Here is a 25,631-nt window from a genome sequence, read left to right on the forward strand (position 1 = left end):
ATCCATATTTATTTTCCTCCAAAAGTCCAAATCCAAATGTATTTATTTATACATGCTTATGTTAAACCAATGACCTGTTACTCTAATTCTAAAATGTGGTTTAAGCGCTTATTTATTTTCAACCTTGTTGTTCCATAAAGATTTTAAATATAATATTTGTACACCATGCAGCACTGTACAATAAGGAACGTACTAATATTCTTGTTATTGACAGTAGATATTAATGCCGCAACAGAGATACAGCAACTGACTTTCCTCCTTCCACTGTCAGTATGTTATATGCATCCTTATGGCACCCAGCTTGCAGCTCGCACTGTAAAAGTAAGTTTACAATTATGTTGGTTATTCAATTACATGGAGGAAAAGTCAGCTGATTCTAATGAATGTGACAGGACAAGGCATAATTCAAAGCCTCAACTCTAAACTAATCCCTCAGTAAAAACTCATGAGAAGGTCAATCAACAGGATACAGTATTCTTTATTTAGCATATCAAATGTTTTGTTGAAAGGGCAAAAAAGAGATGATAAAAGGGATCAATATACAATTGTTTGTATACATATAATATACATGCATACACAATAGATACATTAATCAAATATGTTTTTCTCTAAGTATAGTTTGCATACTTTTCTCAGAACATGAAAATGTATGAGTGTAAAACTTTGCAGAAATCATAATGAGGTTGTTTAATGTGTTTTTGCCATAGTAAACTGTATGGTTATTGCCTCTGTGGGTGGATCAGTGGATGTTGACACTGTGACTGTCACATGACCGCTCCGCCTGTGAACCAGGAAGAGAGGGCGGTGCTTTGCAGAGGGCTGGTGGGCTGAAAAAACAAGGTAATCGCTTATTATAAATCTATTTCACGTTACCCGTCAAAAATAAAGATATAATACATTTTTATTGAATGAATACCGAGTTTATTATGTCGCTTATATGGTCACAACCGCATTCCTGTGCTGTGTAACAGGCGTAAATGATGCTAACAGTAGCTAGCTCTCTCAAGCTAGCAGGGAGGTTAGCAGCCTGCAAGCTAACAGGGACAGAGGACAACAAGGTCTTGTTGGTTTTTATCTCCAGAAGATAGCTGACTTCCTAAACGTATTTCGTTGAGCTGTTTTCTGACCGGTCTGCACTGTTAAATCGCATAGTGTAAGATCAAGAGCCTCTAGTAGCCTGTAAGCTAACCGTAAGAAGGGCTTGATGTATGATAACATCTGAAAATAATATTATAACATGACATTTATACATAGTTGCAAAGCAAACCACAGTTATGATATGTGCTTGTTATTAAGAATATGTTATTTTAAATGTTTTTGTATTACCCGAGTCCCGGGATGTGTCTCTTCTGATAATGCAGGACTAGCTCTACGCCCAAATGACAATAACATATCTGTATTGGTCATTAAATGGCTTTGGTTACTTTATACATCCAGATAGAAAAATAACAGAGGTGGAAGAAGTACTCTGTAAGTAAGTAATGATTTACTTAAGTAAAAGTAGAAATACTACAGTGTAAAAATACTCAGTTACAAGTGAAAGTCCTACCGTCATAATTGTATTTAAGTAAGAATAAAAAAGCATTAGCATTGTAAGCAAAATACTTCAAGTACCAAATCACTTCGACGTTGCACTTGGTAAACATGGGTTTATGTTAATTACTTTATACACTTCTAGGTAGCTTATCCTATAATAATATATTATAATGAGTGTTGATTTATATTGTTTTGTTAATAACCTAAATAAGCAAAATAACTAAATATGTAAAATAAATGTAGTAGAGTAAAAAGTACAACATTTGCCTACAAAATGTAGTGGACTAAAAGTGTGATAATGCCTATTGTGAAAATACTCAAGTTAAATACAAGTACCTCATTTATTACTTAAGTCAGGTCTAGATTTGGCCAAACCTATAACAGTGTCTTAAAGAGTCTTTGGTTAAATCTAGTCAAGATTTAACAAGCCTAGATTTTGATCTAGAATAGATGTGAACAAACTCCACTTTTTGCAACTTCACAAATAGAATTTAGGATTAAGACATTTGAAAATGGCTTTCAAAAAGCATTAAGGCTTTACCAAAAATGTGTTAACACACTTTCCCAACAGTAAGAGGTGAAAGAAATAAGGATTTTTACTGTAGCATAGCAATGTAAGTTAAGTTTCCCTTAACTTTTCCCTTAACTGCTGAATCTGAAGCTACCCGTAACTTCAGCGTTGTGAAGTGTTTATGTGTGTATTATGGATGTGTGTTCCTTTTGTTCAAAATAATAAAATACCCAATACCTTTCTGTATGACAGCATCCACCATGACAGCCATCAAGCATGCTCTCCAGAGGGACATCTTCACACCCAACGATGAGCGTCTCCTGGGCATTGTTAACGTCTGCAAGGCAGGGAAGAAAAAGAAGAACTGCTTCTTGTGTGCGACAGGTATGAAACACACAGTTCTAAATGACAACTAAGTTTATAAAGTAAACATTTCTAAATGATGATGCTTTTTTTTCTTTCCAGTTACGACAGAGAGGCCTGTCCAGGTTAAGGTGGTTAAGGTGAAGAAATCCGACAAAGGGGACTTCTACAAACGACAGCAGACATGGGAGCTCCGGGATCTGGCAGAAGTAGATGCCAAAGATGCAAGCAAGGTCGGAGAAATAATGTATCTCTGCTTTTTCCACCCATTACCTTGTTCAGCTCTCATTCTGTATCCTTTTCCCCTCATTTATTGATCATATGCTTGCTTTTTCCTTTTTTGTTTAGGAAAATCCTGAGTTTGACCTTCACTTTGAGAAGGTGTACCGGTGGGTGGCCAGCAGTACAGCTGAGAAAAACTCCTTCATCTCCTGCATTTGGAAGCTGAACCAGCGATACCTGAGGAAGAAGGTGGAGTTTGTGAATGTCAGTTCTCAACTGCTGGAAGGTGAGGGAACACTCCCTTATTACTGTAGCCAACCCTGTGAGCGCATGCCTATTTTCATGCTTTGATTATATTTGCTTAAGGCTTGACTCTTCTTCTTAAACCAATAGTGTTATACCTTGTGTGCATTGGTCCTGTCTGAGGTATTCTAATTTAGCCCAGAAGTCAGAATCTTTGTTGGACTTTGGTTTGTTTTATTTATTAATTGCACGTTTATGAAAAGTATTCAACCTCGTCTCTATCTTGTATCTTGGTTTGTGGTATGTCTTTCTGTGTTAAATTCTTCTTTATTCTCACTTTTCTCTCTTAAACTTTCTCTGGCCAGAACTTCCTAAAGCGGAAGGTTGGTAGGACTTAACTTCCCCTTCCTCACTCCTCTCCATTGTTATCTCATTACGTTAAACCACCATTCTCATTAGAGACTCTCACATCTCTCTGTGTGAATATAAGACACTAAATACGGATCTGCATGATTTCATTTTTCATAATCATAACGCACATCTGAGTCATGTTTTTACTTCACCCTTAGTTTTTTTTTTTTTGTGTCCATTCCACCTTAAATGAAAGGATTAATTGAACTCAACTTAAGAGAAAACTGCACTGGATTCTGCTCGTGTTCTCTTAAGTTGCTGTATTTTTTTTTTCATTAACAAAGGTCTATCAGTGTTGTTTTAAGTGCATTAAGATGATAGAAGCAATTTCAGATTGAAGGTATACTCCTTCCAATACCAGGAGAAAGTGAGTAGCTGCTGATCAATGAGTTCCATTAATTAAAAACATATTTAAAGACTCTTCTAAAAATGCCATTCACCATCACTGGTTGTATTTGTGTCTGTAGTTGTTCTTCAAGAGGTGTGTAAAACCGTATGTGATGAAAGATATATATATATATATATATATATAATAGTATATCTTCAACTTTTCATCGTGCTCATCTTAAATAAAGCATACATTTACGTCTCTGTTTGTTGGATTAGAGTCTGTGCCGAGTGGTGAGAGTCAGAGCGTTGCCGGGGGCGATGAAGACGCTCTGGACGACTACCAGGAGCTGAGCACCCGTGAAGAGCAGGACATTGAGAGCATGATGGAGATGTGCGAGTACGCCGTCTCCAATGCTGAGGCGTTCGCTGAGCGGCTCTCCAGGGAGCTGCAGGTTCTTGATGGGGTGAGTGAAGCTTCTGCAAACTGAAAAGGGATGTAAAGAATAAACAGACTTGTGGTTAATTATGATATTTTTCTGGTGTGCTTGGACAGAAACATTGACTTTTAAGAAATGATATAAAGTTATTAACATCCTCTACATTGTTCTCTACTTTAAGGCCAATATCCAGTCCATCATGGCATCAGAGAAGCAGGTGAATATCCTGATGCAGCTGCTGGACGAGGCGCTGGGTGAGGTGGACACCATCGAGGGAAAGCTTAGCAGCTACGAGGAGATGCTCCAGAGTGTCAAGGAGCAGATGGACCAGATCTCACAGAGCAACCGCCTCATCCAGATCAGCAACACCAACAACGTCAAACTGCTGGATGAGATCCAGTTCTTAGTGGTGAGGAACACTTGAATTCTGTGATTAAAGTCCATTGCTGATATGATGCAAGTTAGCAGAGAGCCTCTCAGGAAGTATTCACCACCTTGAATATGTAGATATTTGGGTTAAGGGTTTTTTGATAATTTTTACCTGAGATAACGAATTACAACTACAGCGAACAAATATGGGTCTTAAATAACTCAAATGTAGCAAACACATCATGTTTGCTACATTTGTAGGGTTAAAAATGCCCTTCAATTAATTGTAATTGTTTTAATGAATGTCATTTCTCATGCAGAACTACATGGACCTGTCAAAGGGACACATCAGAGCGTTGCAGGAGGGAGACCTGACCTCCCCCAAAGGCATCGAGGCCTGCATCAACGCTTCTGAAGCTCTGTCACAGTGCATGAACGTGGCCCTCAGACCAGGTTAGTTTACACCTGCACTTATAAATCAACACAATCGGTTGTCTATCACTGTTGGTGAGAAACTCTCCAACTTATTTTGTGAAATGATCTTCGGTGTTGTAACTAGCAGATGTTGATGTCGATTCCTTCCATGCTGATTTATTTCCCAGCCTGTAAATGGCTTTATGAAGTGTTCCTTTCCCTCCACAGGCCACGACAAACTGATGGCTGTTACGCAGCAAAATCTCCTGTTTGCTGAGCTGAGGGACACCTTCGCTCGCCGCCTCACCAATCACCTCAACAACGTGTTTGTTCACCAGGTAACAGACACACTGTACTGACAAGAGATAAAACATGTTTAAAAGCATTTAGTGTAGCTTTTGTTAGTTAAGAAGATAAAGTAGTATAAACAGGGTCTATCCAAACCATCTATAACAGTTATAAGCTGCATACATATTGTTGAATCACTATTAATAATAGTTATAATGTATTGTATAGCTACAATAAGCTCTATAGTGCAGAATGAGTACTTTTACTTTTTGCTGATAATACTTGCTGTGCAATTTAACAGGCTTTTGTAAAATGTTATGGTTCTTTTGTTTTAGTTTTTGTTTGCTTGGGAAATTTCAGAGACTACAAAATAAATGACTCTTCACCTCCAGGCGGAGATATTTTACTTGAGCAAGACAGGATTTTTTCCTCCAGATTTAAAAGGCGACATGTTGTCGACCTCACAACTTGCGTTGCACCAGCCTGTCCCTCCTGTTCTGTCCCAGGCTTTTCTCTCTCTCTCTCTCTCTCTCTCTCTCTCTCTCTCTCTCTCTCTCTCTCTCTCTTTTTCGCTCTCCCCACCATTGACTTCCTGTTTAGCTGTGACTCTCTTCCTGGGCTGCTTCGTGTCGTTTCCTTCCAGTTGTGTCCCTCCTATTCTTGTCTCTGCGTGTTGCTCACTTTGAATCATCCCACTCTGCTCTCTGTCTCTGTGTCAGTTCAACCACTTCAGTCACTTCAAAATGACCATCCCTCAGTTCTATAGGTCTTCCTGTCTGTCGCTTCCAGTGAGTACCTTCACAGCAACCCCCACTCGCCCCCTCTTTGCTAATGTTTGACCACAGCTCACTCCAACTTACATGTCATTACCCCAGAGACGTCACCTCTTCCATAGCCTAACATAGCCTATTATTTTTTCTGCATGGGATATGTTCCTAACTACTTAACATGTCTCATTTTATCTCAAAGCTGAAGAGGCCCCGCTCATCTTTCTCCTCCTCCATCAACTGTCTGCACTCAGCTGAGGGCTCTTTTTGTGTTTGGGTGCTAACTTTGCTTTGTTGCAAAAGGTCTCATATCATAAAGTCCTGTGCCTGTCTGCTCTGAGTGCATGTCTGGTAGCACAAGCAGCGGCTACTGAAAAATATGAACAACAATGAGGGGAATGTCAGTATGGCAGTAAGAAGCTCTCTAAAAAGTTGAGCTGAATAAGTGGTCATATCGATCTAAAACATCTGGTTTTGTTGTAATCCGAGGTCACATATCCTGTCACCAGATGTTTGTAAAGGGAAATTAAATAATTTGTTGAGTGTGTTTGCGTGTGCACAAATGGAATGGGACTTAATATAAGGCTTGTCTACATCAACACTTATTGAATGTATTTCTAATTGTCTCTTTTTGCTTGTTGTACAGGGCCATGACCAGAGCTCCACCCTGTCGCAGCACACCGCAGAGCTGAGCCTGCCCAAACACAGCCCGCTCCACAGGGACCTGCTGCGCTACTCCAAGCTCATGGAGTGGCTGAAGAACACCCACAGGGAGAAATATGAGGGCCTGTCAAGGGTCAGTACTGTTCTCCGACAAAATATTGAAAGGATTTGTCAAAATGCAGTTATGCAATTTATTGCCAAAAGTTATTTAAGATGATTGACACCACTCAATGCAATAATTGTCATCCCTGAGATACGTATAGATGTTGTTCCAAAATGTTGATGTATGCTTTTAAAACTGAATACTCAAGATATGGTGTTTTGTTTCTAAAAAAAATGTCATCTCCTTTATTTATAGACCTATGTTGACTACATGAGCAGATTATATGAACGAGAAATCAAAGACTTCTTTGAGGTGGCAAAGATAAAAATGGCGGGTACAACCAAGGAGGCTAAGGGCAAATTCGGTAAGAGTTGTGACTCACTGACCTGTTGCAGCGTGTACCTGAAGCATGTTTGTCTTCTGCAGTCAATGTTTTATGAGGATTTTCAAGTCATATCTGTATGCCTCTTTCTACCTTTTTTTGCAACACGTAGTTCAAGTCCAATGAGAATTTCCCAGCATCTTGAGAATTCCATTGTACCATGTACCATTGTTCTTTTTCACAGAGGTTAATGGAATGTTCCTGTATTAAAGGCTTCCTCCTTTTACCATTTCTGCTGCACCACATCTGTTACCAGAAGCACATTTTCCAAACTAATGTGTGCTTCCAAGTGCTGAAGTCCTGCCTTTTGTTTTACCTTCTTGTGACATCTCTTTTTTCCCTTTTTTAAAAGGACCTGACATGTTAAATTCTCTACTCTTGTGATCATAAAAATGCTCAAGAGGACTCTTGGTTGAGCTTTTGTTTTGGCAGGAATGTAGTACTCTGCTTTCTGCATTCTGTGTCAGCTTTGCTCTCTCAAAACAACAATATTTGTTTTCCAAAAGTTTGTCTGAGCTACAAGCATACTGTACCTAAGCCACTGCAGTGCACGTCAGCATATACGTGACTTTGTACCACGTCTAACATCTTTCCCCCTCCTTCTCATGCTGCATGTTTTAAGCCTAACTTGTCTCTGTCTTTGATGCCTGCCTTTCTAACTGGCTGCAGCTACGCTTCCGCGGAAAGAGAGTGCACTCAAACAGGAAACAGAAAGTAAGTATGACATTTGGATAGCTCTATTCCACTGTCAATGACTCTCTCTGCTTCTTACATAGCTGCACTAAAAGGAATCTTTTGCTCAAAACATTTTGCTACCCAGATTTATATCCACCTTATGCTCTGCCAACCATGATCTGTCCATGAATCGGGTTGTACTAAATCTTCACAATGCAGTATCACATATCCTGAACTCTATGTGAAATGTCTAAAAAAGCGAACCATGCATGTTATATTTGATCATTTACTATGCAATTTATTGAAAAGTGTCGTGATTTACTTTCATAATCCTCCAGTTTGACTACCTCTGAACACAGGACATTGATTGATCACTATATTTGTTGTGCTATGTTAGGCCTTCATGGCAGCTCTGGGAAACTGACAGGCTCTACCTCCAGCCTGAACAAGCTGACGGTGCAGGGCGCCAACAGCCGGCGCTCCCAGTCTTCCTCGCTGCTGGACATGGGCAACATGTCCGCCTCCGACCTCGACGTGGCCGACAGGACCAAGTTTGACAAGGTGACATAGCTAGATATTCAGCAGTGTTCATCAAAACAATAAATGAAATCTTTGTGAGCACATTAGTTCTGCATTAAGAGATCAAATGTATTTTCCGTCTGCAGATATTTGAGCAGGTTCTCAGTGAGCTGGAGCCTCTGTGTCTTGCGGAACAAGACTTCATCAGCAAGTTCTTCAAGCTGCAGCAGCACCCGACCGTTATACCCCCTCTTGCTCAGGTAAATCTGTCATCAGATATTGGAAATTGCTAAGGGGGTCATACATCATACCACCTACTGATGTCTGGTCTTTAATAACACATGAAATTGTCTAAGTCTTCACTATGTGTTGGTAGCTATGCTCGGCTGTTGTGGCATTTGAATTTGTTTTGGCCATAAAGCACGATATAATACCGCAATAACAGGTGCAGTATCATTTGTATTTATGTTTCAGCAGATTCTTTTCTTGGTTTGTCATGTCTTATGTCTGTTTTTGCCAGCCTGAAACCGAGGAAACAGATGGAGGCACACCGTCAAGAATTCCTCCCCAGGCTGAACACAGACAGTCTTTGTCATCAGAGTGAGTAGTTTCATGTTCGCCATCTTCACCGGTAAAAACATGATATATATTTCATATGAATTGCTACCTTCTCATGGTTTTACTTGTGTATTAACTCAAACTGCTGTGTTGTCCCCTTCTTATATGTGATTCAAGGAAAGACCTTGTGCGGCTGATGATGAATAAGATCTTCCAGAGCATCGAGACAGAGCTCAACAGTCTCATCGCTCTGGGCGATAAGATCGACAGCTTCAACTCTCTCTACATGCTGGTGAAGATGAGTCACCATGTGTGGACGGCTGAGAATGTTGACCCGGCTTCTTACCTCAGCACGACTTTGGGAAACGTGTTGGTCACTGTCAAGAGGAACTTTGACAAATGCATTGTGAGTAGAGTCTTTTGAAAGTATGGTTAAGGTCTTAATACATAGATGTTATGCTATGAATTTAATACCATCCGTATTTTTCTCACAGTCTGGTCAGATCAGGCAAATGGAGGAGGTGAAGATATCAAAGAAAAGCAAAGTCGGCATCCTGCTTTTTGTAGCCGGGTTTGAAGAGTTTGCTGAACTAGCTGAAACCATCTTCCGTAATGCAGAGCGCCGAGGGGACCTGGATAAAGCCTACGTCAAACTGATCAGGGCTGTCTTTGTGAACGGTGAGACCACTGATCACCCTAACTAATGGCTATATATGTATGATGTGGTTCTTTATGGTGATGCCTTGATTCAAACTTTTTAATATTGTGTGTCTTTCTAGTGGAGAAGGTAGCCAATGAAAGCCAGAAAACACCACGGGATGTTGTGATGATGGAGAATTTCCACCACATCTTCTCTACACTGTCACGCCTAAAGATCTCCTGCCTGGAGGCAGAGAGGCGAGAGGCCAAGCACAAATACACTGACCATCTGCAGTCCTATGTGATCAACTCCCTGGGGCAGCCTCTAGAAAAACTCAATGTAAGTCAAAATACCTTTTTGAATTATCACAAAGGTATTTCTACATCTGGACAGTACTGAGTACTGAAATGCATGATGTAAGCAATTTACCAAGAGGTTGTATTTGATGCATCATTGCTAAACTGTGCTAAATTTATCTCCTGCAGCATTTCTTTGAAGGAGTCGAGGCTCGTGTAGCTCAGGGTGTTCGTGAGGAGGAGGTGAGCTACCAGCTGGCTTTCAACAAACAAGAGCTGCGCAAAGTTATCAAAGAGTATCCTGGCAAAGAGGTGAAAAAGGGACTTGACAACCTCTACAAGAAGGTGGACAAACATCTGTGCGAAGAAGAAAGTCTGCTACAGGTGAGAAAGTAAAGGTTTTATAAAGGGAAATTGCTTTGCTGGTCAGTGGTGTCACATCCTTCATGGTAATTAAGTGTTCAAAACTGCACACAAATCAATGAGGAAATACATAAAATAACACAAATACTTCAGAAATGATTCATTGATAATGTTGTTTCTGTGTGATCCGTTATGGATAATTAGATGTCCAAATGTGTATGTAATTCTACTGTTTTAACAGTTCGATGTGTGGATAATCAAGTTGATCTGCTTCTGAAGTGTTGTACCTGATGATTTTCTCCACCAGGTGGTGTGGCACTCCATGCAGGACGAGTTCATCCGTCAGTACAAGCACTTTGAAGACCTGATCGGCAGATGCTACCCTGGATCTGGAATCACAATGGAGTTCACGATCCAGGACATGTTGGAGTACTTCTCCAGCATTGCTCAGTCTCATTAGCCTAGCTGCTTTGCACTTTTCATGACTGCCTCACATTGAGTGATGATATACTAGCTAGTCACTAACTCCCCATACACTATACTGTTGTTTTGATCGATAAACATTTCCTTTGTGTGTGTCTGTATTTTCATGAAAGGGATTTGTGCATTGGAAAGTCGTGCAGATTTCTCTGCAGTGTGTGAGTGTGCTGTTCCTCTGAGATTCATCAACCCTCTCTTAAATACTTAATTGTTTATTATATTTGTATTGTTTCATCATGCCATATGTACATAATAAATTTGCTGCTGCATACCCATGCTATATCGAATATTTGTTATTATTTTACTGTCGTGCACATGACATTTGAAATGGATTCAATGCTTTTAGTTACCTCAGTTAATTTTCCCATTGTATTGTAGTAGTTAAAGATTAAACATCAAAGCCATACCTAATATGCATCCATTGCATAGATGGGCAGATTTAGCGTATTTAATTATACGATGTCCCAGTGTACGTCCGTGTTCATTTTCATGTTGTAGTTTACTGCAGAATTGTTATTTAGATTCTTAAATCATTACTGATTTCCTCTTCCATTAAAAATAACAATATGAAAATAATATTTATCAGCAAATTCATTTTATTGGATGTTTTTTTTTTTAAAGATTATATATATATATATATATATAGTCATATCCAATTATTGCTATACAGCAGTTAAACAAACAAACAAATCCATAAACTTCATTGCAGTCTCTGCCATCCATACGGACAACGCCGGGTCACAAAACGAGCTACCCCAGATGATTTCACTTCCATGGCGACGAATCCAAACTGCAGACCATCGGCGCTCTTTTCAAACTCCTTTACCGCGAGAACATGTTAAAACAAGAGCTGACGATTATCAAACTTTAACTTTCATGCCATAAGTAGTATATTGCAACGTATTGAACCAAACATACATTTATGTCGGGGATGTAGAAACAAGATAACGTTGGTTAAGCTAGCTGTCAGGAAAGAGGTGTCGCTACCCGGTAAGTTGTGACTCGAGATGTGGTTCTGCTAACGCTAGCTAGATTCATTAGTTAAAGGTAGCAAGGAGCTGGTTTATGGTGGTGGTGGTGGTGGTTGTTGTTGTTGTTGTTGTTGTTTTTGTTGTTGTTATCGCTCAAGCTAGCTCAGTAGCTAGTTAACCACACATAAGGCTAATGTCAGCTTATTAGCATGTAAGCTAGCTAAGTAACGTTAGCCAACTTTAAATACCTGGCTAACTTTGTGAGTCATTCAGTTCACACTTTCAACAGCAACCAGGTATTTTACGTTATGGGTAATATCTTCTGTGTTAATCTCAGCTGCTTTGCTAACTAATTCATTTGTATATAATGTTTCGAAACTGTACCTTGTGTATTTGTTAATCTTTATATTAATATCGTATATTCAATAGAGATACTCTAAGTATACATCTCTCACTGTTAACATGTACATATATACCGTTCTGTTTTGTGTATTTTTTATAGTTTATATATGCTGTTTATGTTTATTTTGTATTTTATTGAATTTTGAATTCATCAGCAATGCTTGTCTACATGCTGGTGTGGCGAAAAATAAATTCCCAAACTGGGAGGAATACAAATATTATATATCTTTATCTTTATCTGAAGCTAATGTAACCAGCACAGCCATGAACAACAACGCAGAGAGGAAGTTTCTCAATTTGAGGAAGCGTCTCGATCAGCTGGGCTACAGACACCCACTGGGAATAGAGTCACTGCCACTAGTGGAGAAACTATTCAGGTAATAATTGTAATGCAGTTGCTCTTCTTCATTCTTTAATATCAGCCAGTCTGTACAGGTTGTTGTACGAGATGTTCTTATGTTTGTTAAATGTGTTACAGTGACCTGGTCCACACAACTGAAAGTCTGCGCAATGCCAAACTGTCAGCAGGGAAAACTGAAAAAGAAACTCGAAACTTTGATGCTCTTCTGGAGCCATACAGGGCAGAGAATGCCCGGGCAGTCAGGGAGAACAATGAGCTGCACCTTGAACTTCTCAAACTGAAAGAGGAGAAGGACCGTGTCAGTAGAGGTAAGCCAGTGGTCCCCCTCAGTACAATTTGTAACAATTTCCCACATCCTGGATCCACACACAAGAACTGCTTTGACACATTATCATTTGTTTTAGAGCTCAAGACCCACATCCGAAAACTGGACCATCAGACATCGGACCTGAAGTTTTTAAATAATCAGTATGTGCACAAAGTTCGCTGTTTGGAGAAGGATAGCAAGGCTAAAGCTGAGCGCATCCAACAGCTGCAGGAGAAAAACATGCAGGCTGTGGTGCAGACGCCAGGTATTATCAGGGATCTGACCTGAATTTTATAAAATGCATCGAAAGTAACATATGACTTAGGTATAAAGGGAAATCAAAAACTAAAGTGAACCATAACTGAAGAATCTGATCCTCTCACACACACACACAGGTGGAAAGAAGCGCAGCATTCCTTTCAGACGTCAGAGAATGCAGATTGATGATCTCATACCTTCCTCCTCTACATCCGCTTATCCTGTGTCGCAGCCTAATGATCCGTATATCGCTGACCTCCTTCTTTTGGCCGATGGAAGGTTCGTTTTTTTTATTAAAGCTGAGCTTTATTATTAAGGGAGTGGGTAACTACTCAGTGGATGTGTTGATTAGCCAGCTAGCAGCTTGCATTACTTCTAACCGACAGCCTGACTGACTGTCATTTTTTTATTTCTAGAATAAATGAGTTACAAGACGACATCATTAAAGTCAAACTGGACCTGGAAAACGCTCAGGAATTTATAAAACACTTAAATATACAGGTAAGAGATCAGCTTACTCATGATTTTACTACTGTAACATGTCAAATGTTACTAAAGAGATGAAAATACTTGTTTTCTTAACCCTTTTCAGGTGGAAGAGAGGGATAAAGAGATTGAGCGTTTGAACCGTGCTCTTCACGGAGGAAGACCTAATGATGTTGTTTCCCTCGAGGCCCAGAACATCAGCAACGAGAAACTGATTGCACATCTGAACCTTCAGGCAAGCATTGCAGTAAACATGATATTCACCCTGTTGTATTTTGCATAGAGGATATTTCTGGAACATGAGGGTTTCAAAGTAATTTACCTGGTTATAAATACATTTCCTCTGGATGAGAAGTTTTTCTGCATGGTTGCTCGTACCCAACCTCCTGTGTACTGACTCTTAGTTGCTGCTGCTTTGTGTTCTACAGATTGAATACCTACAGGAGACCAACAGGACATTAGAGGAAAAGGTGACGGGTCTGCAGCAGAAGAAGAAGGACGCCTCCAGCGAAGTGGCCAATCTGTCTATAAAGAATCTGGAACTGTGTGAAGAGCTGACGCACATTGACGACCTGGCAAAGCGCCTGGAGATGGACAAAGAGCAAGTGTTGGAAACTGCTGACATGGAACTGCAAGAAACTAAAGTAGGAATATGCAGGAAGAAAGATAATATTGTATAATAAGTGTTAGATTTTTCTTCTGCTTGTAAAACCTGGGAACCTTCTCTCAACAGAAGCATATTCAAAGGCAACAGAAAATCATTGAGGAATTGGAGGATATAATTACTAAAACAAGAAGGGTATTTACACTTAATATTGTCCTCATTTACTGCAATATTGTTTTATATATAACTGACATTCTTCAGTAGATCCTTAATGTTCATATGTGACCATAAGTGTGTCCTGTTTTGTTACCCAAATTAAAAATACGCTTTGCAACGATTACATTTAGGAGCAGTCTGAAGGGGACTTTGAAAAAGATCGTCTCAGAGACCAGCTGGTGGAGCTCAAAGAGCAGAATGAGAAAATGGAGGGACTGGTGAATTTCCTAGAGGAGGAGAAAATCAGGCTGCAGGAGAAAATGGAGAAAATGATGGCAGCCGGTAAGCACATGTTGAAACCTTTCATAACAGCAATTCATTTTTTGACATAGATGTATAACCCACCTGCTTTTGTTTTCTAGACAAAGACCTGGTGCTAGAGTTGGAGACCATGCGGGCTAAACATGGTGTTTGTGGAAGGGAACGCTCGCCATCACGGCTGGATGCATTTGTCAAAAGTCTAGAGGAGGAGCGGGATTACTACCGTCAGGAGGCTGAGCGCTACAAAAGAGCTAGAGGGGTCGGAGGCCCAGATTTAAGCCCCAGCCGTAGCCCAAGTCGGGGCAGGAGTCCTATGTACAAAGCAACAAGGGTAAGCAATGTCTATGAAAAAAAACATGCTAACTTCTTTAACGCCTGTCAGATAATCCTCTTTAAACCTTCATTTTCACCTCACATTTTCAGGGAGGTGTTGCCGAGACAGAGCTTGTGCGTTTAGTAAAGGAACGAGACGAGCTGAAGGCTGCTCTGCTGGAATTTGAGAAGCACATGGAGGACATCCAGAGCAATGTGAAAGGCCTGAGCTCTGAACGAGACCATTTCAAAACGCTATTCAAACAAGTGAGTTATAGAAAAGTATTAATCCACAAGCTTGAGACCTATTTTTTAAACACCTAATGTTTTGTTCACTCAGGCTCAAGAGGACTTAAAGCTGGTTCACAGCAAAGATATGTCAGCTGATCTCTTAAAACTGAAGGAGCAGATCCAACGGGCAGAAATCAGAATCCAGCAGTTGACCTCTGAAAGAGACACCCTGATGGAGAGATTACAGGTTAGCAATACCCTTTATGGTGTGCATCATTTCTGTGCACCATTATGGCAGATATTGGTCAGGCTTTAACCCATACTGTTCTTATTAATTCTATCAGTAAGTTATAGGTTTAGCATGCCAACTGCTATTGCCGAACGTCAACAATTTGTGTGCAGAGTTCAGCATATTTGCTAGAAGCTGAAGCTGCAAGGATTGGTCAATAATTCGATTACTCCATTAACAGAAAGCGAATTAGCCAGAATTATGATATTTGATCAACATTTATGTAAATATTTGCTGGTTTACGTAATAATGAATGACATATCATTGGGTTTTATGCTGTCGGTCGGACAATGTTATGGTTGTATAATAATGACTAACAGGCTCACTGTAAGCCTCGCTTCACATTAGTTACACTGGAGTGTGTTGAGCCTGATTTTCTTTTTGCAGGTTAGCCAGACTTCAGCTCTCACTGGCCAACATGAAGAGGAGAGGAGGATTCTTGACCTGGAGAATGCTGTTCAGAGTGTAAGCCTGATTATAAGCTCATAAAATCTGAAAAACCAGAGTCCCAGAACACAGTTATGAAGTAATGATTACAACTCTCACTTTGATTTGGTGTATGTGTTCCTGATCCATTGTGTGTTTTTGTGTGTAGTTGGAGCGGGAGAGACTGGAACTGCTCTCCCAGGTGAGTCTGCTGAAGGAGAACAGGGAGGCTGCTGAGGAGGAGCTGGAGGTCCGATCTGCTGCTCTGGTCCAGAATGTAGAGGAGGTTTCCCATCAGAGGGCGGAGGCTAACGCTCTCAGGTTTGTGTTGAGTTTCTTGTATGTATAAAATGACTGACAATAATATATATACAGTGGGGCAAAAAAGTATTTAGTCAGCCACCAATTGTGCAAGTTCTCCCATTTAAAAAGATGAGAGAGGACTGTTATTTTTATCATAGGTATACCTCAAATATGAGAGACAAAATGAGAAAAAAAATTCCAGGAAATCACATTGTAGGATTTTTAATGAAGTATTTGGTAAATTCCTCGGTACAATAAGTATTTGGTCACCTACAAACAAGCAAGATTTCTGGCTCTCACAGACCTGTAACTTGTTCTTTAAGAGGCTCCTCTGTCCTCCACTCGTTACCTGTATTAATGGCACCTTTTTGAACTCGTTATCAGTATAAAAGACACCTGTCCACAACCTCAAACAGTCATACTCCAAACTCCACTGTGGCCAAGACCAAAGAGCTGTCAAAGGAGACCAGAGACAAAATTGTAGACCTGCACCAGGCTGGGAAAACTGAATCTGCAATAGGTAAGCAGCTTGGTGTGAAGAAATCAACTGTGGGAGCAATTATTAGAAAATGGAAGACATACAAGACCACTGCTAATCTCCCTCGATCTGGGGCTCCACGCAAGATCTCACCCCTTGGGGTCAAAATGATCACAAGAATGGTGAGCAAAAATCCCAGAACCACTCGGGGGGACCTAGTGAATGACCTGCAGAGAGCTGGGACCAAAGTAACAGAGGCTACCATCAGTAACACACTACGCCGCCAGGGACTTAAATCCTGCAGTTCCAGACGTGTCCCCCTGCTTAAGCCAGTACATGTCCAGGCCCGTCTGAAGTTTGCTAGAGGGCATTTGGATGATCCAGAAGAGGATTGGGAGAATGTCATATGGTCAGATGAAATCAAAATAGAACTTTTTGGTAAAAACTCAACTCGTCGTGTTTGGAGGAGAAAGAATGCAGAGTTGCATCCAAAGAACACCATACCTACTGTGAAGCATGGGGGTGGAAACATCATGCTTTGGGGCTGTTTTTCTGCAAAGGGACCAGGACGACTGATCCGTGTTAAGGAAAGAATGAATGGGGCCATGTATCGTGAGATTTTGAGTTAAAACCTCCTTCCATCAGCAAGGGCACTGAAGATGAAGCGTGGCTGGGTCTTTCAGCATGACAATGATCCCAAACACACCGCCAGGGCAACGAAGGAGTGGCTTCGTAAGAAGCATTTCAAGGTCCTGGAGTGGCCTAGCCAGTCTCCAGATCTCAACCCCATAGAAAATCTTTGGAGGGAGTTGAAAGTCCGTGTTGCCCAGCGACAGCCCCAAAACATCACTGCTTTAGAGGAGATCTGCATGGAGGATTGGGCCAAAATACCAGCAACAGTGTGTGAAAACCTTGTGAAGACTTACAGAAAACATTTGACCTCTGCCATTGCCAACAAAGGGTATATAACAAAGTATTGAGATGAACTTTTGTTATTGACCAAATACTTATTTTCCACAATAATTTGAAAATTAATTCTTTAAAAATCAGACAATGTGATTTCCTGGATTTTTTTTTCTCATTTTGTCTCTCATAGTTGAGGTATACCTATGATAAAAATGACAGGCCTCTCTCATCTTTTTAAATGGGAGAACTTGCACAATTGGTGGCTGACTAAATACTTTTTTGCCCCACTGTATGAGGTATCAAAAAATGTACCAAAAAACAATTACTTTTGCCTTTTTCAAAGAAGTCCGTAACCCAAGTGTCACAATATTAAAGAAATGTATCTTGAATATTTTCCATTACTTTTGGATTAGCTATACAAAATGTGCTAAAAAAGACAAATGCTGACATTTAGCCTTTTTTATAATGTCTGCAAAGTAGAAACGGAGACATCATAACATTACACAGCAAGTTCAGCTCTTCCAGCTGTGTTTATGCTATCATCATCCAAGTCTCAAATCTCTTTGCACATCAGTGATGCCATATTTAAACCTTAAAGCAGCGGCAGTATCCACAGAAGTCAAATTAAACCATGTGCGCAACTTACAGTTTGTCCTTTATTAGAATTGCTGGACCAGACATTTGAGACTGGGATGCATCTGGGCAGAAATAGAAATCTTAATGTACTGGAATAAAACTGTATGATCAAGTTGTTCCCCTTTTTATACAAGCAACATTTCCCCACAAACGTTAGAGGCCATTGTGTGAGACTCATGTCCTGAATGTGTGCACATGGTATTTAGTAAGCTGATATCATTTAATCTCCTATAACTGTAGTTGAATACATTTGCCTTTTTTGTGTCTAATTATGACATCGTTCTACTCCCAAAAGGTATTTTTATAAAGCATGTTCTGAAATGAAACTGATCAGGGGTTGTTGTCGGTCTGCAGGCTGCTGCAGGAGCAGATGGAGCATTCTCTGTCTGAAACACAACACAGGCTGTCTGTGAAGATGAACGAGCTGCACGCTGCCCATGAGCAGATTGAGAAACTGGAGGAAACAATAGGTGAGTATTTGAGGTGCAGGATGGACTTCCACAGTTAGAGTTGTACGTTTGTTTCAGCGGCTGCGGCTGCTCGAATGTTTTGCTTGAATTTGTTTTCGCCTGACAGGGGAGATGAGTCAGCGTGGCTCCAAGCACACAGAGGAAGTAGCTGCCCTTCAGAAGTCCATCTCTGCTCTGGATAGAGAGAAAGATGCTCTGCAAGATGAGGTGGATCAAAAGACTGAAAAACTGGTTGTTCTCCAGGAGGAGTGTTCTAAAAAGGTAGCCACCCCCAACAAACCTCATCAAAACATGCCCATATTCATACTGGCTGTAAAGGTCTCCTCTTAAAGCATTTCAAATATACAGAAAGTGCTGAGGGGACGAAATACACACTCCTCTTTCTATGCAAAAATAGATTAAACATGAGGCTTTAGTAGGAGTTGTTTTTACAATATTTGCAGGGTTCTTAATACTGTATTTACCCTTTCTGTTACTGTTAAGGTAACAGAAAGGAAATTAAGTGTTGCACTTCAATGAACCTTACCTGAGATTTGACCTACTTTGAATCCTGAAGCCTTTTTTTAAGATAATTTGCACGGAATCAAGTCTGTGGATTTGTTCTCCATCGCTTACATTGGATTAAATTAAAGGATCTCTTCATAGCCAGTACAAACGTCAGAAAAGATTATAAAGACTAGTCATTTCTTCAATGCACCTATTGACTAGTGAGGATTGTATCATGATAGACTTTTTTAAAATGTACCATAATGTTTTAAAAGGGATAGAGAGCTGTGCCTACAGAATACTAATGAGGCCTAATTATTCGGTATTTGTGCAGGAACAGACCCTTGAAGATATAAGACTCACAGTCACAAACATGGACATCTCTCTAGCGTAAGTACTGTCGTCTCTTTCTGCACTGGTTTCAAATACAACAAGTCCCTTTTTTAATAAACTGATATTTTACACCTGATGTTTGAGCAGTCAGCTGCAGGGGGCGTTAAACAGTCGAGAGAGGGAGATAACCAGCCTGAGGAGGCAGCTGGATGCCTGTCAGGAGGAGCTGGACGGACTGAGGAGAAACAAAGAAATCACGATCAGAGAGAACAGGAGGCTGCAGGAGGACCTGGCCACAATGACCAGGGAGAACCAAGTATGAAGGAAATCACACTGATCAGTCTGAAGTTGTTTTGTTTGCAATGAGAAGTAGGAAATAACAGCATCTCCTGGTGCGTTTGTGCAGGCTGTACATGTGGAGATGGAGGAGGCTCTGCATGAGAAAGATGAGCTGAAGATGAGAATCCACTCTTACATCTCTGAGGTGTCCAGAATAGAAAAGATGATTGCTGCAAAGGTAAAAACAACACTTAATGTAGCGGTTAACGCTCTATACTGTCATCTTGTGCACCTGCTCCTGTTTGCTTATTGACTGTGATTCATTGACCCTCAGGAGCAGGAGAACAGGGACCTGCTGGATCGTTTCAGGATGGCCCACTCTGACATGGAGGAGCGGGAGCAGAAGTTGCAGCATGCTGAAGGACTCAACAACTCCATCCGCCTGGAGCTGCTCTCCTCAGACACAGAGCGAAGACACCTCCGCGAAACTGTCGGCCACCAGGGGAGAGAAATCCAACAGGTGAGATAGGAGATGGAATAATAACAGCCATTCAAGGTCAACTAAAAGGGAAGAAGTGGCATGCCGCAATTCCTGTGCTCATGCAGTTGAGACACATATTGTCTTTGTGGTGTGTACACATCTAAAGAATGCTCCTATACATGAATTACATCAGAAAAAAAGTGGAATTTAATTAGGCAGGCAAGCTAAGATATTATGCTAGATAGTAAGCAATTCAGTGGTGCTAGTCTTCATACAGACACAGAATCAGGAACAAGAACAAATGTTAAGATGAATGTTCCTTTCATCTGTCGTCTCCCAAGCACACGCAGGCCCTGCAGGCTTACGACGCCCAAGTGTCGTCGCTGGCAAGAGGGATGTCCCGACTGGAGGAGGAGCTACACTCAGCACAGGAGGAGAAGGCTGCACTCCTCTCTGATCTGGCATCCGTCAGGGAGCTGTGTGTCAAACTGGACTCTAGCAAGGAGCTCACTGCCCGCCAGCTCACCTCCAGGAGCATGGACCTGGAGAGGGTGAGGCTTTGTTTCTGCATTCAGTTGTAGGTTATCGTTGTAGGTGAGCAGTAGCATTTATTTAAGCTTTCTGAAAATAAACGTGTATCTTTTTTTAGGTCACAGGAGAACTGGAGGATGTAAAGTCGGAGGCAGAGCTCCTGAAGAAACAGCTGGCCAGTGAGAGGCTGACTGTCCGTAACCTTGAGACTCTTCTCTCCAGCAATCGGCAGAAGGAGTTCCAAACCCACCTGACAGCCAGTGAGAGGGAGTCAGATATAAAGGTCCTACGCGACAGGCTGACTCTGGCTGACAGCAAAACGTAAACAAGCCCTGTTGAATATGTTGACTAGAAATCCAAGACTTGAATCAATGCCACTTTTTTATTTTTACAAGCTGTTGATTTTGATTGTTTTTTTGTGTGTAAATACTCTCAGAGCGGAGCATGCCAGGGAGGTGGGGCAGCTCCGCGGCAAAGTCTCTCAGCTGCAGACGGAGATGGACATTCTGAAAAGACAGTTGACCTCTGAGCGCTTCGAACGGTGAGCTGAATTTTCAACTGCAAGCACTTAAATATTTAATGGAGTGTACCAAAGCTGGAAGTTTGAAACAAATCAGATCTGTCAGGAGGGTTTTTATGTTAGCTTTGTGTAGCATAATTAATGCGACAAGCTTATTTTTTTCAGAATATTTGAATCGAGTAAGCTGCTCACACATTTTTTACTTTTACGGTTGATCTTTGAGCTAGCATATGAGGGTATTATCAGAATGGTGGGGACAGTACTGAAAGTTTTCCAATGAATGTGAAACAGCAAAAAGTGTCCTTGTGAAGCTGGATTCAGAAAGTGTTTGTTTGGTGAAAATAAAACAGTTATACTACTTTTAGATTTTCTGTAAATAAAAGTGAAACAAATAATAATGTCAAAGCCCAAGGCGATGTTTTCAAATTGTTGTCTGACTTGTTTGACATTTTGCAATCAAGCATGTAACAACACAGCGGAGGCACAAATAACACATGTAAAGATTGTGTAACTGACTGGGTCAACAGAGAACGGGCCGTTCAGGAGATGCGCCGACAGGGTTTGTCGTTCTCGTCCCTCGACGTCTCCTCCAGCTCTCACCACACCTCGCCAGAGCGCTCCATCCTACGAAGTCTAAGCCGCTCCACTGACAAATCAGCAGAGAAGTGAGTCTTTGCACATGATAATTATATGGCTTTTAATAGCGCTCATTGTTTTGTGTTAGATTCATGTAATAAGCAGGGTTTTTTCCCATATGAGACAGGAAGCAATGTTCTTTGATTATAAAAAAAGAATGAGCCATACCAAATCTAAAAAAACCCTCTTCTTTATTGGCCCAAAAACTAAAATTCCACTTTCTTTCTCTTTTCAGAAGTGTGAGCTTCAGCTAGACAGCTAGAGAGACAGACAAATGAAGGATTTGATGAGTGAGTTAGAAACCACTAGAAGATGTGAATGAATTGTGAAGGTCTTTGTAAGTAGCGGCTTTAATGAGCCTGTAACATACCTTAGTGCAACGTTATGTACCGGTCCAGCCTGAAGATGAAATCATTCCTGAAGTGTTCAATTTAACTTAAACTCGTGACAGTGCTAACATTCAAACAGTATGTTGTGTTTTTCTATCAAAATATCCAACCACTCATTGACTCCTCGTACATTACTGGGTACAGAGGGTTCTCTGTCAGTACGTTACAGTCATTGATGAACATTAGGGTGTAGCTTCAAAACTGTTCTTCTGAAATCTGTTTTGTTGTCAACAACTCTAGCTTCACACATGTAGCAAAATAAGTATTTGTTCAACCCTGTGGTTATGTGTACTATGCTTTATATTCATGTTTTTAAATTATTAAGTTATTCCTAAAATAAAGAAATACAAAATCACAGCAATGTGCAGTTATCACAAAACGTCAGTTTCTGTTTAATAATGGGGTAAACAGTTCAAAGCTTTGGTAAAGATGGGGGACAGATTGTGGAGGAGTGGTCGACATAGAATGAAAACACACAAAGACTCAGTGAGCAAATTGTTTGTGTTTTAGCCTGCTAAACCACCAAAGGCCCACAGAAGCTGTTAACCCTTTAGCTTCTCCGATAGTGTAGAAGACAAGCAAAATACAAAGTTTGGCCTGACAACCTTACGTACAGCTGCATCATTATATACTGTAACGGTTTGTTTACTGTAACAGTGCATGACAGGAACATGTTGACAAAGACGTTCATGTATTTTTTTCTTTGTCTTCAGCTAATCTCAAGATTTAGTGGTTCTGAAGTTAAGACTCCATCTTTTACCAATAATCTGCATTTTGCGATGATATTAGAACATCTCAAGTAAAAATGTGTAACAACTATTAAAATGCTGTTTGTTCCCTAGTAGTAAAAAATAATGCTCTATAAAAAAGTTCTCTCAAAGCTATGAAACATTGCACATTTAATGCCGGCAGTGTTCAGTGGTTGTGTTGGGGAGAGGATAAGCAAAGAGGGAAAAGTCTAAAATGTATTTGGGGAGGAGTTCCCTCAGTAGCTTCGGTGGTAACGTGCACAGATAATAATGTAACGTCTCCGTGGTGACCGGCTTGTACCACGTTTGCCTCTCAGGGAAGCGAACATGAGGAGGCGCTCGAATGCGCTGGAGGACAAACTCAGAGTCCCTTTCGAGGTGCTCATAGGAGCCGATGAAGTCATAGGACACAGCACAGGGTTGGCATAAGTTGTACACCGGCATCCAGTGCTCATTCATGCGCTCTGCGTCCTCCTCCAGCAAGTAACGGACGAACTCTGCAAACGTCACATCATCTCCTTTAACAGGTGCGTCCTTAGCACGAGTTTTCCTGTACCGCTTTACGATCTCCACGCCGTACTTTTTCTGGTAAGATTCAATCTCTCCAAATTTGTTCCTGTATGCAGAAAGCAGGCGCTCCATTGGCTCCCGTACAAACATGAACTTGAAGTAGTGCTTGAGGCGATATTGGATCTGCTCGGGTTTAAAAGAGGACAAAAACTGCAGGTCGCTGCGGTGGTCCATCTTGATGTTGACGTCCACGTTCTCCAGAGCCCCGTTCAGAACCTTCAGGACCCTCTTCCAGTTGGAGCAGGCCACCTTGGGGACGTAGCAATACAGGAAGTGGTACTGATCGTTCACCAGGATGTGCTGCAGCAGCGTCTTCCTCTGCAGGGGGGTCAGGGACATGATGCTGTGAGGCATGTTCTTCTGGCTGCACATGGACCTGATGGTTCGGTTACGGATCTCTTGAAGGATCTAGGCGTGAACACAAAACAGTGACTTTTAAGGTGCATTCCACCAATTTTACAGATCAACAGCAGTAAATTAGTCAGAGTTTGCATTACTCAGCCTGTGAAATGAGCTATATAACATCAAGTCTGAGAAAGTCCCCCTGATTGTGTCATCTTGTTTTTATCAAGATTATCTTATGTTGGGTGTGGAAATTGAAAATGTTACAACACAAACGCTGCATAGAAGCTAGTGATGTAGCATTTATAAGATATGGGTATTCATTAAAGTCTCATGAAAAGACCGTAAAGTTGAATAAAACACAAAATATCTTGGCCTCTGCTGCCTCTTTTAAAGTGACCAGATGTTTGAAAATGGCCAAACTAGTTAAAAAAAACAATATACACACTTCTTTTCACATTTAAGATTAGGGGTTTCACCAGACCAAATTGTTGCCTTTTGGTCCAGCTTTTATGGCTTGCAGGAATCTTTAAGGTCACCATAAAGAGCACATGTGTTTTTGATCAGACAACAACAAGCCAGAACGTTTTAGCAAAGTTGTGTTGTGGTTTCCCTTTTGATCACCAACTAAAATAGTTTTTTTCCCACCACATGCATCACAAACAAAAAACTGTAGAGCCTTTAATCCTGCAGTGATATTGCGAAATAAACTGTCATGAGGTGAATCAAAATCGCCTCAAGCAACACTGAACCTTTTCACACTTCACAAAATCCACCCAACAAACTTGGTTAAGCGATAATTGTGACTGGATTTTAAAAAATCACATATTAAAATCAGCTTAACACTTCATATGGCTGTTATATAAGCCTGGGAAAAAAGCCAGGCTAGCACAGATGTATAAACCGAAAACTAAAAAGCACTTCAATATATTAAGGAGTGTTGTGTATTCTTAACATGCAATAGAAATCGATGAAGGGGTACTTGGATGCTATGAGGGTGCCTCATAAACTTAGGGAGCAACTGCAAGACATGACTATACCTGAGAGTCCACGTCCTCAGCACCCGGGCTGTGCCTCACGACTTGTCGCATGAAGTCCAGGCGCTTCCCGGTCCCCCGAGGTGGAGGCGTCTCCATGCTGTTCAGCATTCCTTTTTCTATCATGAGCAGCAGGCCTCCGGACGCTACGATCACCAGGAAGGTAAGAACCGAGGGCAGAACCGCGGAGCTCCGGCGGACCGAGCCTGGGATCACCGTTGACCTAAAGTTTATAACCGAGCTGTTGCGCGCTCCTCCGGACTTTTTCATCCCGAAGTCCTGCCTGCGGGGAAGCATAGTGTGTGTCCGGCTTGTTATTATTATAAGTAGTCTTTTAAAGTCGATCGTTCACTAATTTTACTACGCGAGGAAGCAAACCGTTGGTTATGTACCACGTACCCATAGTTGACTTAAAACGGGTAAAGTTTGAGAGTAAAAAATAGATATTTCCGTACGAACTTTCAAAATAAAATCATGTCGACGAGTATTGTTGCAAGCGCTTTGATTGAAAAAAATAAAAGGGACCAAACGACAATATTTGCCTTATAAAAATAAGGCTGGAAACGTTGCGTGTCTGCTTCCTATACAGATATCGTCTCATAGTCGTTATTTTTAACTGTGGAATACCAAGCTTCCTAGAATAATCATTTCAAGACGTCCTTTTACAAGTTTCAAAATAAAATCCTCCCAAGTGGGTTCAGTGCCCCCTGTATTTTAACCCTCCCTGGAGCCGTTCATTTGATCTACTCTAACAAGAAATGAGCAACAACAAAAAAGGGGGAACATCTAAG

At 40.9% G+C, this 25,631-nt stretch overlaps 3 protein-coding genes and 1 long non-coding RNA gene across 9 annotated transcripts; 2 read left to right on the forward strand and 2 right to left on the reverse strand.

Moving 5' to 3' along the window:
- Positions 1-460: 460 nt before the first annotated feature.
- Positions 461-2,887, reverse strand: LOC134870025 (uncharacterized). Its single transcript, XR_010166487.1, has 3 exons — positions 2,684-2,887; positions 2,285-2,384; positions 461-827 (listed from the first exon to the last, which is right to left on the reverse strand). It is a non-coding gene; the product is annotated as an uncharacterized LOC134870025 (long non-coding RNA).
- Positions 777-10,850, forward strand: exoc1 (exocyst complex component 1). Of its 5 annotated transcripts, XM_063892020.1 has the most exons (20): positions 777-840; positions 2,300-2,431; positions 2,513-2,643; positions 2,759-2,918; positions 3,241-3,258; positions 3,893-4,080; positions 4,235-4,462; positions 4,743-4,875; positions 5,065-5,174; positions 6,538-6,687; positions 6,913-7,021; positions 7,709-7,753; positions 8,112-8,275; positions 8,380-8,493; positions 8,754-8,833; positions 8,969-9,197; positions 9,286-9,469; positions 9,571-9,770; positions 9,917-10,111; positions 10,398-10,850. In XM_063892020.1, the coding sequence occupies exons 2-20, from the start codon at positions 2,308-2,310 to the stop codon at positions 10,548-10,550; spliced, it is 2,715 nt and encodes a 904-aa protein (XP_063748090.1). In that variant the 5' UTR covers positions 777-840; positions 2,300-2,307; the 3' UTR covers positions 10,551-10,850. The 5 variants fall into 5 exon arrangements, with proteins under 5 accessions (XP_063748090.1, XP_063748089.1, XP_063748093.1 ...); XM_063892019.1 differs by lacking the exon at positions 777-840 and having other exon boundaries at positions 2,282-2,431; XM_063892023.1 differs by lacking the exons at positions 777-840; positions 7,709-7,753 and having other exon boundaries at positions 2,282-2,431.
- Positions 10,851-11,318: 468 nt separating this feature from the next.
- Positions 11,319-22,956, forward strand: cep135 (centrosomal protein 135). Of its 2 annotated transcripts, XM_063892138.1 has the most exons (26): positions 11,319-11,560; positions 12,188-12,320; positions 12,422-12,612; positions 12,709-12,876; positions 13,007-13,148; positions 13,286-13,370; positions 13,462-13,590; positions 13,784-13,999; positions 14,089-14,154; positions 14,307-14,457; positions 14,538-14,767; positions 14,860-15,015; positions 15,089-15,226; positions 15,656-15,733; positions 15,864-16,015; positions 18,372-18,487; positions 18,594-18,748; positions 19,308-19,363; positions 19,454-19,622; positions 19,713-19,823; positions 19,920-20,105; positions 20,408-20,617; positions 20,716-20,918; positions 21,034-21,138; positions 21,645-21,782; positions 21,989-22,956. In XM_063892138.1, exons 2-26 carry the CDS (start codon positions 12,208-12,210, stop codon positions 22,005-22,007), a joined length of 3,483 nt encoding a protein of 1,160 aa, XP_063748208.1. In that variant the 5' UTR covers positions 11,319-11,560; positions 12,188-12,207; the 3' UTR covers positions 22,008-22,956. The 2 variants fall into 2 exon arrangements, with proteins under 2 accessions (XP_063748208.1, XP_063748209.1); XM_063892139.1 differs by lacking the exon at positions 21,989-22,956 and having other exon boundaries at positions 21,645-21,786.
- chst14 (carbohydrate (N-acetylgalactosamine 4-0) sulfotransferase 14) lies at positions 22,506-25,272 on the reverse strand. Its single transcript, XM_063892140.1, has 2 exons — positions 24,844-25,272; positions 22,506-23,869 (listed from the first exon to the last, which is right to left on the reverse strand). Exons 1-2 carry the CDS (start codon positions 25,135-25,137, stop codon positions 23,042-23,044), a joined length of 1,122 nt encoding a protein of 373 aa, XP_063748210.1. The 5' UTR covers positions 25,138-25,272; the 3' UTR covers positions 22,506-23,041.
- Positions 25,273-25,631: the final 359 nt, after the last annotated feature.

The sequence above is a fragment of the Eleginops maclovinus genome, chromosome 9, assembly GCF_036324505.1.
Source record: "Eleginops maclovinus isolate JMC-PN-2008 ecotype Puerto Natales chromosome 9, JC_Emac_rtc_rv5, whole genome shotgun sequence".
NCBI lineage: Eukaryota > Metazoa > Chordata > Actinopteri > Perciformes > Eleginopidae > Eleginops > Eleginops maclovinus.